Source organism: Colobus angolensis, unplaced genomic scaffold (assembly GCF_000951035.1).
Source record: "Colobus angolensis palliatus isolate OR3802 unplaced genomic scaffold, Cang.pa_1.0 Scaffold67, whole genome shotgun sequence".
Classification (NCBI taxonomy): Eukaryota; Metazoa; Chordata; class Mammalia; order Primates; family Cercopithecidae; genus Colobus; species Colobus angolensis.
This window is the reverse complement of record NW_012120376.1, coordinates 8,113,321-8,131,621: the sequence shown is the minus strand read 5'-3', so window position 1 is coordinate 8,131,621 and position 18,301 is coordinate 8,113,321. Positions and strand designations below refer to the sequence as shown.

At 45.8% G+C, this 18,301-nt stretch overlaps 2 protein-coding genes across 4 annotated transcripts in view; one reads left to right on the top strand and one right to left on the bottom strand.

Moving 5' to 3' along the window:
* GDF11 (growth differentiation factor 11) overlaps window positions 1–6,585 on the top strand; it is a gene marked incomplete at its 5' end in the record, with an annotated part of 8,883 nt that extends 2,298 nt beyond the window's left edge. The window contains 2 exons of the mRNA XM_011926210.1: window positions 2,827–3,224; window positions 3,735–6,585. Of these exons, the coding sequence (XP_011781600.1) occupies window positions 2,827–3,224; window positions 3,735–4,115 (779 nt within the window). The remainder of the gene's footprint in view (window positions 1–2,826; window positions 3,225–3,734) is intronic.
* Window positions 6,586–6,808: 223 nt separating this feature from the next.
* The window catches only part of SARNP (SAP domain containing ribonucleoprotein), a 68,922-nt gene continuing 57,429 nt past the window's right edge, over window positions 6,809–18,301 (bottom strand). The window contains exons 10-12 of one of the 3 annotated variants that reach the window (XR_001000050.1): window positions 14,906–14,995; window positions 11,562–11,732; window positions 6,809–7,069 (exon numbers count right to left, since the gene is read on the bottom strand). Coding sequence is in view for 2 of the 3 variants with exons in the window: in XM_011926170.1 (XP_011781560.1) it covers window positions 14,855–14,995 (141 nt within the window). In the remaining variant the exon portion in view is untranslated. Of the gene's footprint in view, window positions 7,070–11,442; window positions 11,733–14,782; window positions 14,996–18,301 lie in introns of those variants that run through there. The other 2 variants (XM_011926171.1, XM_011926170.1) reach the window with 2 other exon arrangements.

Genomic DNA, 18,301 nt, shown 5'->3' with positions numbered 1-18,301 from the left:
CCCTCCCCCAGCCCTCAACCCTGGACCCCAGCCCCCACCTCTCCTAGGCTGCTCTGCCTGCCCTAGTTCCCTCTACCCTCTCAGGCTCTCCCACCGAGCCTTCATCCTGGGAACCCAGCCCCCTGCCCTTCTGGGAGCCAAGCCCAGCCCCTGAGTTTCTCTCTCCTCCCCACACCAAGAGGCCCCTGCCCTCTCAGCCCAACCTCCTGCCCTTAGGCCTTCCAGCCATGGTTGGGAGTGTGTGTGTTGGGGGGGTTAGGGTGGGGGGAAGGGGAGGTGGTGTGCAGGGAGGGGGTTGGGCATTTGCTGAAAATAGTGCAGTGACCTCTCTCTCCCACTAGCGCCGCCTACTAAACCTGACCTGCTGCCTGCCACCAGCCCGATCAATTCAACACAGATGTGGCCCCTTTTCCTCCCCATCAGAGCTCGGCATATGTGTGTTGGGGACTCTCTCGAGCCCCGTTTCCGTCTGTGGCTCTACCTGCTTCTCCTTTGTTCCTCCGTCTGTACCCTTTCTATCCTTTCTCTCCTTTACCCCACTAGGTTTAGCTTCCTCCCACCTTTAGCTTTCTAACCATCACCCACTCCTATCACTGCCCCCGCATCAGGATTCTCAAACTCCCAAACTTATTCTCCCTTTGCCATGATTATCCCCTGCATTTTTCCACTCTAGCCTCTATTGCTCTCCCTATATCTACTCATCTGCCTTCAACTCTTAACTCATCTCCCTCACCATCTCCAGTCTCTCCCTTGGCTCTTCTCTCTGCTCTTTTCTTTTTCCCTATGCCCTACCTCCTTGTAGCACTGACTGTCCCCTGTCCACTGGGGGACAAGTACGTGGAACCAAAGACTTAGATGTGGCCCTCATCTTCAAACCCTGGATCAGCTTAGGTAGAGGGAGGGTTGTGTTTAGAGCTTAGTAGAGAATGAGAAAATAGTAGTCGCTTCTCAATAAATGTTGGTTTGTTCGTTTTCTAATTTTCACATTCTCTAGTTAATGCTCAGCACTCATGTGAAGCAAGAATTATCTGTATCACACTGAGAAGTTTGGTAAAGTTAGATAGTGGTGAGCAAGGAATCAGGCAGTGATTAAACCCACTTCAATTATAGTCAAAGAACAGAATTTAGATGCCAGGAAGAACTTTCAGGCACTTGCCTGTATAATATAAGATTGGGAGTTTAGGGAGTTCATTCACTGTGTATTTACTGAGTGCTGTCTGCCACTATGGGAGGCACTAAACTACAATGGTGAGCAAAACAGACACAGTATGAATAACATAGTGTCTACTCTCATGGAGGTTAGTACCTAATGGCAAGAAAATAGACAATTCCTATGCTGAAATTAGGTAGAGTATGCTATTTGGGATGTTGCTTGTCACTCCGCATCTCACTGGTAGCTTCCCTACCCCAGCTACTTCTAATCTCTGAATTCTCACTCCCCAAACCCTGCTCCATTGCACCATCACTGAAGCTCCAGCCAGTAAAATAACTGGACTACCAGGGCCCTGGGACCTCAGAGAATAATCAAGAAAAAAAAAACTATAGAGACTTTGGGTATCATATCCTGAATATATGAAGTTCATTAAGCATTTTCCTCCTCATCTCACTTAGAAGGTCCTCTTTCTCCCAGGGTGGGAGTGGGGAACAGCTGACAGGACATCCTAAGTCTGTCCTGATTTTGCAGAACTCAAGACATGGGGAGGATACTTAAAGGCCCAGACTTCCTGACTCTGCTTCTATGGCTCTGGAAGCTCATTCCTGATTCTTCCTATCTAGAGTGAGGATAGACATATACTGTCCAACGGAGACATGTTGTAGGGCACTCCCAACTGACTTAGGAAAGGCAGTGAAGAGGAGCTGGAATGGAAGCAGAAGCAGGTATTTATTGAGAATCATTCATTAGACCCAAGAAGGATCAATTTATGGTCCAGAGCAAGGGGAAATGGGTCAAAATGTAAAACTGGGATGTTAAAACTTTGTAATGACCTACTGGCACTAGACTGAGAAGCCAAAGGAAGCTCAGGGGAGAAAAAAGGCATTGTAGTTGATCTGGTGTATTTAATATTATTTCTGGTGCTTTAGGCAAATAGGAGGCAACACCATGAAGGTAATTATTCCTTTCCTCAAGAGCTGGAGCAGTCATGGTGGTGATGATGAAGCAGCAGCTGAAGAAACTTCTTAGGAGAGAATGGGGAGACAGATGTATAGGAAGTGCTTGGATAGTTCCATTTTGCTAGGTGTTATTCCTAATAGGAGTGAGGCAAGAAGCCTAGATCTGAATTCTGGTTTACATAATGGGATAAATTTAGCTCATGCTCCCTATCTGGACCCTGGGTTATCCCCTCTCTGAGGCCATCTGTGTTTTTTTGTGGGGGAGGGATGTGCCAGGCTCTACCTGTCCAGCAGATAAGTCAGAGCAGATAGGGGGCAAGGTGACCTAAGGGCAGTAGGTGTGATAAGAGGTATGGCTTCTATAAAGAGCTTCAGAGATTCAGAAAATGTTGGAGCCTTACATGCTGGGAAAAGTTGGAGGCCAGTAAGGATGGTGGTGGAGGAATAATTTTGCAGGTTATCTGGTAGACGGGAATCTATATATTAGGGCAAGTGGATTAGGAAATGAATACATATCAGTAAGGCTTTATAGGGCCATCATCCTATAGAGGAAGTGCTATTTTAGGTACCAGAGACATGTTATAAGACAGGCATGGGAGAAGGGTAAAGAATTGGAAAAGTCAGGCTGAGAAGTCCAAATTGCCAATGCCACCCAGGATACTGATCCCCTACACAAACACCCTTTGCTGATGCTGTGCCCTTCTCTCTTATCAGCGGACCCAGCAGTACAGACAGATGGCAGCCCTCTCTGCTGCCATTTTCACTTCAGCCCCAAGGTGATGTTCACAAAGGTACTGAAGGCCCAGCTGTGGGTGTACCTACGGCCTGTACCCCGCCCAGCCACAGTCTACCTGCAGATTTTGCGACTAAAACCCCTAACTGGGGAAGGGACCGCAGGGGGAGGGGGCGGAGGCCGGCGTCACATCCGTATCCGCTCACTGAAGATTGAGCTGCACTCACGCTCAGGCCATTGGCAGAGCATCGACTTCAAGCAAGTGCTACACAGCTGGTTCCGCCAGCCACAGAGCAACTGGGGCATCGAGATCAACGCCTTTGATCCCAGTGGCACAGACCTGGCTGTCACCTCCCTGGGGCCAGGAGCTGAGGGGCTGGTGAGCAGGGGGCCTGAGGTGGTGGATATGTGTAACCTGGCCCTGAGGAGATGGGGTTACATTGGAAAAGATAGACAAGGAATGTGAAGGAGGTTGGGGACTAGCATTACTTCTCTGGGGTCAGGAGCTCATTCTAGAGGAGCTGAGGAGTGGGGTGGCAACTGTTACTTCTCAAGGATCCAAATCAGACAACAGCTGAAAACTGGATTTGAAAGGTGTCAGTTAATGGAAGAGCTGTGAGAACACAAAAACTGGCTGTTGAGGCACTGGGCCAAGGGGCTGACGGGGGTCAGTTTGCCAGAAGAGTAAGAATTAGAGATGGTGAGTTGAACGAGAGCTAGCTAGCTGGCAAGAAAAGTGGGCAGAAGATAAATTCTGGGGGTGGGAGCAATGGAAAAGCTGAGAAGTCAGCGGTCTCTATTCTGATGCCCCTGGCAGGTGGGAAAGGAACAGGGAAGAGGAACTGTTCAGGGCCGTATCACATTTCTTTCCCCTCTCCCTGACCCTCAGCATCCATTCATGGAGCTTCGAGTCCTAGAGAACACAAAACGTTCCCGGCGGAACCTGGGTCTGGACTGCGACGAGCACTCAAGCGAGTCCCGCTGCTGCCGATATCCCCTCACAGTGGACTTTGAGGCTTTCGGCTGGGACTGGATCATCGCACCTAAGCGCTACAAGGCCAACTACTGCTCCGGCCAGTGCGAGTACATGTTCATGCAAAAATATCCGCATACCCATTTGGTGCAGCAGGCCAATCCAAGAGGCTCTGCTGGGCCCTGTTGTACCCCCACCAAGATGTCCCCAATCAACATGCTCTACTTCAATGACAAGCAGCAGATTATCTACGGCAAGATCCCTGGCATGGTGGTGGATCGCTGTGGCTGCTCTTAAGGTGGGGGATAGAGGATGCCTCCCCTACAGACCCTACCCCAAGACCCCCAGCCCTGCCCCTATTCCCCCAAGCCCCAGAGCTCCCTCCACTCTTCCCATGAACATCACACCCTGTTCCCCGACCAAGCAGTGTGCAATACAACAGAGGGAGGCAGGTGGGAATTGAGGGGTGAGGGGTTTGGGGGAAAGGGGAAGGAGGGGCATAGTCAGGGTGGGGAGTGTTTGAAGTTTGCAGATGCGAAGGTTTGACAAAAAGACAGAGAGATGTAGAGACAGAGGGATAGAGACAGAGGAACAAAAAGAGCAGCAGTGAGAAGGCAAAGAGAGAGAGGCAGAAGAGACAGACTAGGCAGAGACAAAACACTGAGAAAGAGACTGAAATGGAGTAATAAATGAAAGCCCCACACCAAGCCTCCTTTCTTCCACTGGCAAGGTGAGGGGCTTGGTATAGTTTGGGGAGATCCCCTGACTACTCAGTAGGAGAAGAAATCAAAAATCCATTCTTTTTCCCTTCTCTCCCTCCACAGTGGCCAGGGGAAGGGAAGTGAGGGCAGGGGCAAAAGGATTTGGGAATTTTTATTTATTTATTTATTGTGACTTTTCATTTTTTTGGTATTTGGCTTTACTGGAATAGGAGGGCCCCTGCCCACTGTGCCCCATTTATCCCTTATTCCCCAAACCCTGCTCTCCCCAACACCTACCCACTTAAGCACTTGTATAAAGCCTCCAGGGTTGGGAATGGGAGTAAAGGGCAAGAGGGCCGACACATGAAGTTTAGTTTCTAACCCATTATCACCCTCACTCAACCTTTTCTGAGCCAAATGGGTTGAATTTAAGCCAGTTGTCATGGAAATAGTAAGAGGTTAGGGTTTAAGAGCTGGGGATAGGGGGGTGGGAGACAGAACCCTCAACATCCAGGATCTATATAATGAGAGCTACTTTAAACCCTCAGGTCAACCCTCATGATACTGAGTTACTTAGCCAGAGGGTGCAGCCTGCTTAAGCCCAAATTCCCTCAGCCAAGAGAGAGACCAAAGAGCCTCTGGAATGGCCCTGCTCCCAGCCTCTATCTTCAGGTCAATAAGAAAGAGTATAGAGACCCTAGAGTCCCCTGGGTCTGGAAAGCATTAGGAGAGGTCGAGAAAGGAGCAGTAAGGAGGCTGAAGGTTACAGGGCATTTGAATCCAAATCACTGCTCTGGGCTAGGGAATAAAGCCAGCAGACCAAGGTGGGAGGGATTCTGGAAGGGGGATATTTTAGTCCCCTAACCCCAAAGCTCAGGGTGGAAGAGGGGAGAACAAGGAAGCAGAGTGTATAATTATTTTCCTTTTATTTTTGGAATCTAACAGTACCTGGCAGCAGGGAGGGGAAAGTACAGTGGGGAAAAGCATCTGACAAGGCCAGTTAGAACAGAGGATGGGAAGGATGGAGACTCCCGGGTTTGGAAGGCTAGGAAGCAGGCAGAGACTGGTTGCCATTTCAAGTTACTAGCTAGGCCCATTAATTCCTCCCACAACCCTGACCCATTCTCCTCTGGACTCGCTGTGCCTCAGTTTCTTCCCCTCAATGGAATAAGAAATGACAGCACCCGCCACAGCCAAGAGATGAATTCTGAGCACTTACCACGGGCACTTTATGGACATAAAATACCTCTCGCTGTGGGACAGATAACCAGGGCACCAGAGTAGTGGTGAAGAGATGTGAGGCTTAAGAGGAGTCACAGCCTTCAGAGTACAAGTTCCCCTCTGCCTCCCAGCTGGACAGTGCCTAGAAGCCAAGTTGAGAATCTCCTGATCTACACCCTATCCTTACTTCACCACCACGCCTCCTGGCTCCAGGCAAGAGCTTAGAGGATGTCAGGAGAGGTGGGGTAAGAACCTTCAGCAAAACTGTCACTCTAAGTAGAGCCAGCAGTTACGGGTCTGATAAAAACAGTACTGAACTAAAGTAAAGCCCAAGCTGGTGAGCAAACCTGGGATGGCTCATTCTTCCCAAGAGCATAACTCTCCCTCTTGGCCAGTTGGTGAAAGGGGCAAAGGTATGTGACCACCCTTGAGAAGGTGATGTTGGTGAGCTTTAACATCTTATTCCTATTCTTATGGTGAGAAAGTGAAACAAGGTGTTTCAGGAGAGGAATGGGCAGGGGCTGTTAGGCTCTTCAGCTTGCCTTCACCCATATAGCAGCTATGCTAACCCCAAGCCTCTCTGGCCCTGTTCTTCATCCTTCCTTCTGCCCCAATCCTGGAGAACAAGACACACCTGACCATCAACACCACTCATATTTCCTTGGTGGAAGGAAAGGAACAGAGAAGTGAAGAACAGGTATCTCCCTCCAAGGTCAGATGCCTCTTGATCTTCGCAGAGTAGGGACTGGGCAATAAGCATCAGGTATAACTTCCTTCTACAGATTCTAGAGAGCTGGGCCATTAAATATGGGGGACACTTAGAATACTGCCCCTTTAATACCACCAAATAAAGACCTTTGTGTGTGTGTGTGGTGGCAGGGGCAGGGGTCTTTCTCTTATGAACATAAATCTGTGAGCTGAACTCTCATTCCCCTGTTCCTCCCTACCCCCAAAGAGGCATGGAGTAAAGGGGCTTGGGGGACAGCTCAGCAACCCAGTGGGAGTTAGCACCCCCCCACACCTATGATATGTGTGGACCTGGCCAGTGCCCCTCTGAACATATCATTATTAGTGTAATTATCATTTATTTTGTGTATTTGTTACAATGTGTGCATGACAGCCTTTGTTAAGGGTGTCTGAGGAGTATGGAGCTGACAGGGGCACTGGAATGCCGGGAAAGAACTTCTTCAACTGAGATCAAGGCTTCCTGGAGGGAACCACTGCAAAAAGGCCATCAGGCAGTTTTCAAGTTATGTGACAGAGGGCAAAGATGGCCATAGGGTGCTCTGAGTTTTGGGATGGTCACATGACACAATCCAGCACTTGAACCTGAAAAAAAAAAATAAAAGCAGTCAAAGAGTTTAGAATTCAGTGCTGAGCTCTTCTCCCTAATCAAGTGCCACATTTACACCTTGGAGAACCAGAGGTGAAGAGGATCTGAGACAGGAAACCTCGTATTCAATGACTAAGAAGATGGGGTCCTGGAGCAAGAGAGAAAACACTAAGGGCATGGTGGTATGAGGTTTGGGACATGCAGGCCAAGGAAGGATGGGAAGAGGACAGGAAACTGGGGGCGCCTAGAACAACCCCTCTCTGAAAAGCTTGAGCCGAAACAGTCCCAAAGACTACAAAACCCCTCTCCCAGCCTCCACAGAATGGAAGATCTAAAGATTCTCTTGACATGATCCAGCTAGTGTCCTATTCTCCTGCAGTCCCTGTTCCTAGGTTTCCTCAACGAAGTTTGACAAAAATCTGTCAATCAACATAGCCATCCAACTTGCCTTGTTACACAAGAGTGGCTAAAATAGCATCTCAAATATTCTTTCAGTTCACTGTAAAATTTTTTCCCATGTAACTAGAGCGCAATTCCCCGGGCATATGAGTTGGGAATGGCAAAAGAATATTGCCTGACTCACATTTTTAAAAAATAAGGAAAGCAGGACCCAGTGGTGTGCTCCTGTAGTTCCAGCTATTCAGGAGGTTGCGGCAGGAGGACCACTTGAGGCCAGAGGGTCCGGACTGCAGTGTGCTATGATTGGACCTGTAAATAGCCACTGTACTCCAAGCTGAGCAACATAGTAAGACATTGTCTCTAAAAAAGAAAGTAAAATAAAAATAAGGAAAGCTCCTGTGACATCAACCTGATCCAGAATTGGGGACAGGGCTACTGAGGGTTCAGTGTACTGCCATGCTTTCCCTGTCTTATCAGTTCTATCAGCACACTGACCCTACCGGAGACCAACTACAAGACTGAGGCTGGAACTGGTTGAGTAGCAGAAGTGTTATGTATTCTATCTTCCCAAGGGAACTATATCCACATCTACCCCTAACTTTGTCCTGAGCTGAAAATGGGTTTTCTCTCCCCATGGCTCACTTGTTTCCTATATTGAGAGAACACCCAAAAGAGACCACTCAAGATGACTTTTTACAAGTCTTTTCTTCTTTATCTTAAAACATCCTCCAACTAAGGGCATGAGAAGCTATCCTATACTCTGACCTTGCCCATATTTTAAATGGCAGGGGCCCCAAGCTAAGAATCAGCAGGCAGTGGCATTTACAGCTTCTGGTCTATAAGTGGAGCAGAAGCAGGAAAGTCAATGCTCCAAAGCAACAATGTCCAGCTTTCCTGTCAGTGAGCTGGGGTTGAGGGAGTGAATGGGACTCTTTCTGCCTTTTCTTTTTCTCCAAATACAACTGCTAACTGGGTGTATGCACACACAAACATGTTCAAACTAGGGCACTCACACCTAGCTAGAACCTACGCAGAAAGAAATATGTATTTCCATAGTACCCTGACACCCAGTAAGATTAAGAGCTAATATTTATTAAATGATTACTATGCAAATTATGGTAATCAAATTGTAGTGTGAATACATGATATGAGAATATCACTTCATTCACACAGCAACCTTCACAATGGGGCTCCTTTTGGTACAGTCTGAAAAGAGAATGATTATCTGCCCAAGGTCTCAGAGCTAGTGTGGCAGAACAAGAAATTAAACCTAAGTAGTTGCTAAACAATATTACATTCTAATCTATCCTATTAAAAGTGATCCAGGAGGTAGAAACCTAAATACAGGAACAACATAAGGGAAAGAGATAACAAGGAAGTTGGGGACACCTTGGGTTCAAAGAATCTGGAAAGATGTGAAATCTGTAATTGTCAATCCTTTTGGAGGGAAAAACAAGAAAAGCCTAGATATGGCAAGAGAAGGGGAGGTTAAATTTTGGGGGGATTCCAGTCCGGGCGCGGTGGCTCAAGCCTGTAATCCCAGCACTTTGGGAGGCCGAGACGGGTGGATCATGAGGTCAGGAGATCAAGACCATCCTGGTGAACACAGTGAAACGCCATCTCTACTAAAAAAAATACAAAAAACCAGCCGAGCGTGGTGGCGGGCACCTGTAGTCCCAGCTACTCGGGAGGCTGAGGCACGAGAATGGCGTAAACCTGGGAGGCGGAGTTTGCAGTGAGCTGAGATCCGGCCACTGCACTCCAGCCTGGGCGACAGAGCGAGACTCCGTCTCAAAAAAAAAAAAAAAAAAAAAAATTGGGAGGGATTCCAATAATCATATAAGAGCAAAAAAGTTATCCTCCCTTAAGTTCCTCCCTCACTCCTCATGTCAGACACAGCAAGAGAACTCAGCTCAACACCAAGAAGTCCTGACCTTATTCACACCTTCCTTCCTATAGCCCTCATCCTCACAGAATCTTCTAGCCTCTATCTTCAGCAGTTCTTAAGAGATGGGGTGAGGGGCTGGGCAGTTTAGAGTGAAACTGGAAAAAAAGAGAATAATCCTAGAGAACCATAAAAAAGTACAGATTTACAGCTGAGGAAGCTAGTTCTCCCCACAGCTTTTACAGACTCCCTCATTAAGAGCTTCCAGGTATGCAGAGAATGTCACAGCTTCAGAAATTGGAGATCAGTTAACCACATCTGGATGCTGGATCAGCTACAGTAGGGAAACTGGGGGACAGGAAGGAAGGGTACTAAGATCTCAGGTAAACAATTACAAGACCCAATGTCTGTTCCATCTCCAAATGGAATTACTGTTTTAAAACTGAATTGGGAAAAAGGCATCCTGAACTATTCATGTTCAAAGAGTATGTGGGGAATGATTATAACGAGATAGGAAGAGGAGGATTTGATCTGGCTTGGAGGTTAGAGACTTCTGACCAACATAGGAACAGCTGCTGAAATGGGAAGAAAAAGGTTAGTAAGAAAAAAAAAAATCCTCACCAACTGGAAAACACTGTTCAAAGATCTGGGGGAAGATGAGTGAGGAGAATAATTAGGCTTCAAGAAGAGAATCCTGGCAAGTAAGGCTGAATATCTTTCTGGAAGGTTATAGAGGATAAAGAGACAAAGTGAAGAAAACTTCCAAAAGATCCACTGTTCCACTTCTTAGTCAGCATCTGCTCTATTCCCTCACGTATTTTTCTCTTTTTAAAACCACATTGAGGTAGAAACCATTAGTGAATCTATGATCTCTCAAATTACAAATAAGATCTATTCTGTTTTCAGATGCAGACAGAGTAGAGACAGGAAAAGCTAGCCCCAAGATCAGAGTCTGAGGTAAAGAAAAGGGAGGCAGACAGAAAAGAGGGAAAAAGGGAAGGTCATTCCAATTGTAAGGTTTATTTGGATGAGGAGGTGTCAGAAATTTAACCAGCATTCCCTTTTGTTCACTTCTCCAAAGTCTCAGAATGGGGCAAACTTCACAACAAATGGGCAGCAGTTTTTGGATCTGCTCTCCGAGGCACAATTTTCCTAAAGTATCTAAGCTTTAGGTCCCTGCCTTCCTCACTAACCAGAGACTTTAGAGAAATAAAGAGATTCTTGACATTAGAAAGGTGATCAAACCATTACCATTTCATTAAGCACAAAACCAGGCAGGTTTTAGTAGAAATAAGGATAAAGGATTATACCACAGCAACATGGGATCTGATCATAGTACCAAAGTTTTCAGGTACGGTGCCAGGCTCCTAAATCTTATTACCAAAAATAACTCAAACAAAAACCAAGCTTATATAAAGATTAAGAGGAGAAACTCTGCACGAACATATCCAAAAAGATTAAGTAGGAGGTTTCAGACCTACATGAACTTGAAGCCTCCAGTTCCACTGCTTCTGTTCCCAATGACTTAGCTAACAATGTGTAACAGCTCTGACATCCTCTGTCATGCTTTGATTCCGCATATAAAATTTCTTCTATCTCTGAGAGATATCCAGCCCATCTCCCTTCCTGAACTGACTGACCAACACAGTATCATGCCAGGCCACCCTTGAAATGAGGGCCCTTTTCCTCTAATGTGGGACGCTGGACTCCATTTTATCCAAGAAAAAGTCCGCATTATTAGCTCAGAACAGAAGGCTGCTAATCACTGCCCTTGTATTTATGTCCTTTGCAACACCTAAAACCTCCAATGTTCTGTTTTATTTCAGTGGGTCACTACAAGCTGCTGGAGCAAAGACTTGGTGGGTGGGTAACTTAACCTCTTCACAGAGGATAAAAAATGCTTGTGAGTATGAGAGAAGGGAATAAACAGGCTTAAAGGGTAAACTCAATCTTCTTCCTTGTCTTCTCTTCTAAGGGATAAAGATGTTAGGCCAATTCTCTCTCTATAATATTGCCCTTGAAGCTCCTCTTATCTGGTCTAATCTGGCTCCAATAAATCAAAGGAGCACCTAATAAAACACATTGTTCTCTTTTCTATTTTTTTTTTTTTTTATTAACGAGCAACATAATCAAACACAAAAACACAACAACCTTAAAGCTGAAACAGCAATAAGTCAAACTGCTGCCGCAGTTCACAGATGTACCTGGGGTACATGCTCCCTCATTGCGAGGCAGGACGTAGGCACGTGACTGTGCATTTAGGCATATATGTGACCAAGAAGAATGAGAGAAATGGAAAACACTGGAGAACAGAAAGTATCAAGAACTTTTCATCAGGCAATCCCAAAGCGCTCTGCTCTTTTCCTCTTCTTTGCCTGTAAAGAAGCAGCAAGAAGAAAAAATTAGACTGAAGACAATAGTTGCCTGGGTTCCTGGCCGCTTTAACCCAAACTCACATGAACTGTCACAAGACCCGAGAAGGAAGGATGGCCCAGACTTGAGCTTGGCAGCTAGAGATTTCATTCCTGAATCTCTCCAATCTTTCTAGTTAACCAGGAGGAACTGGGAAAGTTTAGCGGCTAAGGAGGGTGAGAAGTAAAGATTATTGGGGGCGAGGATGAGAGAGAACAGTGGTAGAAAATGGAAAGATTCCTGAAGGAGGACCACTCAGCCTGAGATCAAGCTAGCCTGGAAACAACGGGCTCTTAACAGGCTGGGAAAAGTCTTCCAGATGGAAGATTTCAGAGGATAAAGGATTAAGAAATGCTATTCATAGAGGTGAAGGAGATGCCCTTCTGAGCAGTCAGGCCCAGACAGTAGCTATTCCTTAGGACTCCAACTCACAAAAAAGGCATATAAATCTTTGATGCCAACAGAACGAATAGGGAGTGAGTGGTATGTGGGTGAGTCCCTATCATAGATCTCTTAAAGGAGGCAGCAACACTGGAGAGGACACAAAATGCTGAGGGAAGACTTCTGGTTCTGGAAGTGACTCACAGAACAGCACCAAGTCCTTCATGGGCACTCCCAACCACTGCCCCTCACAGAATACAAACTCCTCTGGCTTTTTTCTAGTGAAGAGTGCTAACTGATCTGATTCTAAAATTTTCAGGGTTTAATTTACAAGACTAACTCTGATACTTATTCATAAAGAAGCTTTTCATAGGCTGGGCGCGGTGGCTCACGCCTGTAATCCCAGGACTTTGAGAGGCCGAGACAGGCAGATCATGAGGTCAGGAGTTTGAGGCCAGCCTGACCAACACGGCGAAACCCCGTCTCTACGAAAAACACAAAAATTAGCCAGGTGTGGTGGTGCGCGCCTGTAATGCCAGGTACTCAGGAGGCTAAGGCAGAAGAATCACTTGAACCCGGGAGGCAGAGGTTGCAGTAAGCTGAGATCATGCCACCACACTCCAGCCTGGACGACAGAGCAAGACTCTGTCTCAAAAAAAAAAAAAAAAAAAAAAAAAAAACCTTTTCATAAAGCATCATCCTGTTGGTACCGTCCTCAAGATAGTGAGTTTTTGTAAGATATGGCCATTTCTTCCACCATGATTGTAAGCTTCCTGAGGCCTCCCCAGAAGCCAAGCAGATGCCAGCACCATGCTTCCCAGTCTCATGTATTTCTCCTTTATAGCAATGCAAGAACAGCCTAATATATATATTTTTTTCTTCTTTTTTTTTTTTGAGACGGTCTTTCTCTGTTGCCCAGGCTGGAAGTGCAGTGGTGCAATCTGGGCTCACTGCAACCTCTACCTCATCCTCTGGAGTAGCTGGGACTACAGGTACATGTCACCATACCCAGCTCTGTCACCCAGGCTGGAGTTCAGTGGCCGGATCTCGGCTCACTGCAAGCTCTGTGTCCTGGGTTTATGCCATTCTCCTGCCTCAGCCTCCCGAGTAGCTGGGACTACAGGCGCCCACCACCTCGTCCGGCTAGTTTTTTGTATTTTTTAGTAGAGACGGGGTTTCACTGTGTTAGCCAGGATGGTCTTGATCTCCTGACCTTGTGATTCACCCGTCTTGGCCTCCCAAAGTGCTGGGATTACAGGCTTGAGCCACCGCGCCCGGCCTCCCAGCTAATTTTTAAAAAACTTTTAGTAGAGATGAGGTCTCACTATGTTGCTCAGGCTGGTTTCCAACTCCTGACCTCAAGTGATCCTCCCACACTGCTCTCCTAAAGTGCTGGGATTCTTTCATTTTGAGAAACTATCTGTAAACAAAGTGACAAGAACAGGAAATCTCATTTGAGTCCATTGTCCTTTTCCAGAAGGGAGTTAGGCACAACCAGTACTTATTAAATATTTTAAAACTATCCCTTTTTACACAGAATCGTTTCATTCTTTAAATATCACTTTGAGGTAGGTATATTATCTCCACTTTCTGGATGATGAAACTGAGGCTCAGGAAGTACCATAACTTATTAATACTAAGTGGCAAAGCCTTTTTCTTTTTCTTTTTTTTTTTTTTGAGACCAAGTCTCACTCTGTAGCCCAGGCTGGAGTACAGTGGCACGATCCTGGCTCACTGCAACCTCTGCCTCCCAGTTTCAAGAGATTCTCAAGTCTCAGTCTCCAGAGTAGCTGGGATTACAGGCACACGCCACTGCACCCAGCTAAGTTTCTGTATTTTTAGTAGAGATGGGGTTTCACCATGTTGGCCAGGCTGATCTTGAACTCCCAACCTCAATCTGCCCGCCTCAGCCTCCCAAAGTGCTAGGATTACAGGCATAAGCCACCTTTGGCCGGCCGCCTTTTTCTTTTTTGAGACAGGGTCTCACTCTATTGCCCAGGCTGGAGTACAGTGGCGACATCCAGGTTCACTGCAGCCTTGACCTCCTGGGCTCAAGTGATCCTCCCATCTCAGCCTCCTGAGTAGCTGGGACTGCAGGTGTGTACCACCACGCCTGGCTAATTTTTGTATTCTCAGTAGAGACAGGGTTTCTCCATGTTGCCCAGGCTCGTCTCGAACTCCTGGGCTCAAGAGATCTGCCTGCCTCAGCCTCCCAAAATGCTAGGATTACAGGCATGAGCCACCACACCCAGCCCAGAGCCACTTTTAAAATCCAAGCCTACCTGATTCCAAACGTTATACTCTGCCACTAGTCTAACAGACTCTAACACTGAATTAAGTATACTGATGGAATTCAGTGTTGCCACTTCACCCAGAAAAAAATTTATCAAGAAAAAGGCAAAATATTTGGGCACTTAAGAAGTAGGTGGGTGGCCAAACATAGTGGCTCATGCCTATAATAATCCCAACAATTTGGGAGCTGAGTGCGGAGGATCACTTGAGTTCAGGAGTTTGAGACCAGCCTGAGTAACAGAATGAGACCCCATCTCTACTTAAATAAATAAATAAGAAGTAGGTGGGAAAACAGTGTTTCTCTACTCAGTTTATTCACTCACTTCCAGAGTAACAGAGACCCCATCTCTACTTAAATAAGTAAATAAATAAATAAATAGGTGGGGAAACAATATTTCTCCATTCAGTTTATTCATTCTAATTTCCCTTCAAGGTCTATGAAGCATTCCAGGTATATTTTTACCTCTGTATCCTCTGTGGTTCCAGTTCCAGCTGAACTTGTGACAATCCCAAATCGCTCCTTCCTCTTTTTCAGTTTCTCATCATCTTCAGACTGTTCAGGAACAAAGGAAAGAATTGAAACAAACTAGCCTCCATTCACCAAGTAAATGGGAATGAAATGATAACTTATTGGTCACAAGGTGCTAACCAACCTTGCACCAAGAACCAAGGATCACATAAAGAGATAAGATACATAAGAAACTGAATAAGCTAGCATATACTATATTGTACCTAGAATGACTAAAAACTTAATTTTAGGCAGGGCCTCAATACTCATAAGACAAGTAGAGTAAATAAACAGTAAGAGGCCGGGCATGGTGGCCCACGCCTATAATCTCAGCACTTTGGGAGGCTGAGGCGGGTGGATCCAGAGGTCAATACCAGCCTGGCCAAGATGGTGAAACCCATTTCTGCTAAAAATACAAAACAATTAGCCGGGTGAGGTGGCAGCCGCCTGCAATCTCAACTACTAGGGAGGCTAAGACAGAGAACTGCTTGAACCTGGGAAGCAGAGGTTGCACTAAGCTGAAATGGCACCACTGCACTCCAGCCTGGGTGACAGAGCAAGACTCTGTCTCAAAAAAATAAACAAATAAAATAAACAGTAAGAAACACCCATAAAACAAATTTCTATGCTTAAGCAATTTTGGCAGTTGAGGGATATGGAAAACTAAGGTTTCACTGAGTAACACCCAGTTACACCTAATAACACCTAGTTAGAAGGTACCCAAACTACTTGTTGAAGAACACTGCTTACACGTTACCAAGGAAAGAAAGGGGAAGAGGACCAGAGTGGTATTTCTGAAAAACTTATTTGCTTGAAACACCCAGCAAAGCCATAGAAGGCTTCTTTGAAATGATTCTTAAAACAGGTCAATCAAGGTGACAGCCACAGTCAACTCTCTAACAGAGATGCTGTGGACATTTTCCAACTGTGAAACTCATGATGTCTGCCTGGGAATGAGAGAGTATTTCAGTTTACCATGAGTTGGAGCTGGCCATTATCCTAGGTGTTGGACATCATTCATGTCCAACACTGTTCAGTATGAGAGTCTATATATTTTCCTATCAGAACCTAAACCCTACCACTTTATTTAGCCCACTTTAACAGTTATTTTCTCTTTCTCCACCTTCCCCTCACATTTTATCACCAGTCATCAGAAGCTCAGCCTCAGGATTAGAAAACATCTGAAATCAGGTAGGCTCCTCAGGTGTCTTTCCCCCAGGAAGGATTTTCTAAAATTTGGCACCTATATACAAAGATCTCATTCTCTCATAATCTCAAGAGACCCTCTACTCCCTACACATGTACCCATCCTCACTAAAGAGCAGGACAGTTTCTTTGACTTTATTTACATAAGTTAACCCAACAGAAGGACAGATCAGAAGAGTTCAAACAAGGGCACGGTGGTTCACACCTGTAATTCCAGCACTTTGGGAGGCCAAGGCAGGCAGATCACTTGAGGTCAGGAGTTGGAGACCAGCCTGGCCAACATAGTGAAACCTGTCTTTAATAAACATACAAAAATTGGCCAGGTATGGCAGCAGGTGCCTGTAATCTCAGCTACTTGGGAGGCTGAGGCAGGAAAATAGCTTGAACCCGAGAGGCAGAGGTTACAGCGAGCTGAGATCACGCCATTGCAGTCCAGCCTGGGTGACAGAGTGGGACTCTGTCTCAAAAGAGTTCAAACAAACCACTTTTTTTCTTTTTCTTTTTCTTTTTTTTTTGAGACAGAGTCTTACTTCGTTACCTAGGCTGGAGTGCAGTGGCACAATCTCAGCTAACTGCAACCTGTGCCTCCTGAGTAGCTGGACTACAGACATGCGCCACCACACCCGGCCAATTTTGTATTTTTAGTTGAGACGGGGTTTTTCCATATTAGCCAGGCTGGTCTCAAACTCCCAACCTCAGGTGATCTGCCCGCCTCAGCCTCCCAAAGTGCTGGGATTACAGATGTGAGCCACCGCACCCGGCCTCAAACCAACTTTTAAAGAATGTCTGTGTGGTGCTTCTGAGCTGGATTTGTTTTTAAACTCTAAGGAAATTATATTCCTACAGTCCATAGGCAGGCTGTCTCTCTGGGTGTCCCAAAACTACAGGGTCAAAAGCAAAGGTAACCAAAAGACCTACAGAAACACAGGAATTTTTCAATGCCTCTACTCTCAACCCCAACTAAGGAGTTGCCTTTGTCCCTGTAGCCACAGCAGCCACCTGTACAAATTAAAAGCAGGGCAGCTATCCAGCTTTCTGTGCTCGATTTAACTAGTCCACCTGTCTGAACACAGCAGGCAGGAGTACTGTCTTGGTCTTTCTTTAACTCTTTCAGCTTGAGAAAGATGTTCATTTTCTCCCTTTTGCTGCATCTGCTTTCTAGTGAGTAGGAAGGGACCTAAGAAAGAATGACGGTTACAAAGCAATTAAGAATCCTATACAAGTTATCATTTAATCACAGTGTTGGGATTACAGGCGTGAGCCACCGCACCCAGGCTCATTTACTACTTTTATTTTCATTTTTGCAGAGAGGGAGTCTCACTATGTTTCCCAGGCTAGTCTTGAACTCCTGGGCTCAAATCAATCCTCTTGCCTCAGTCTTCCAAAGTGTTGGGATTACAGGTGTAAGCCACTGTACCTGGCATCATTTACTTCTTATGATAATCCCATGGAGTAGGCACTATAATTAAATTCATTCCATAGATAGGAAAACTGAGTCTTGGAGAGATTAAGTGACTCGCCCAAAATTTCACAAATAATACGAGGATTGGAACCCAGGACATTTTACTCAGCAATCCACTTTCTTAGCTTTACCACCTCCTCAAGGTATCTCACTTAAATATTTCTTTGGAAGAACAGTAGGACAATTAAGTGCTTAATTCAGAAGGAAAAAGGATCATCAGAACCCTTAGCTAAAAAAACTTGTAAATTTTAATCACTTCACTCAAATAATCAGGTCAAGAATACTAGGACCCCTTCTTTCTAGCGTACCATATACCTACAATTTGTAAATAACAGTATCTAGGGAAAGGGCTCCAGTTAGTAATCTTGTACTAATGTTTTTCTCAGCTGAATCTGTTTCTAATTTTGCCTCATTGGCTATTCTATTTGTTGAGATGTAATAAAAGAATAAGGGGCTAGAAGCAGTGGCTCCCACCTGCAATCCCAGCACTTTGGGAAAATTCCAGGAAGGATTTTCTAAAATCACCTGAGGTTGGGAGTTCAAGACCAGCCTGACCAACATGGAGAACCCCTGTCTCTACTAAAAACACAAAATTAGGCTGGGTGCAGTGGCTCACGCCTGTAATCCTAGCACTTTGGGAGGCCGAGGCGGGTGGATCACCTGAGGTCACGAGTTCAAGACCA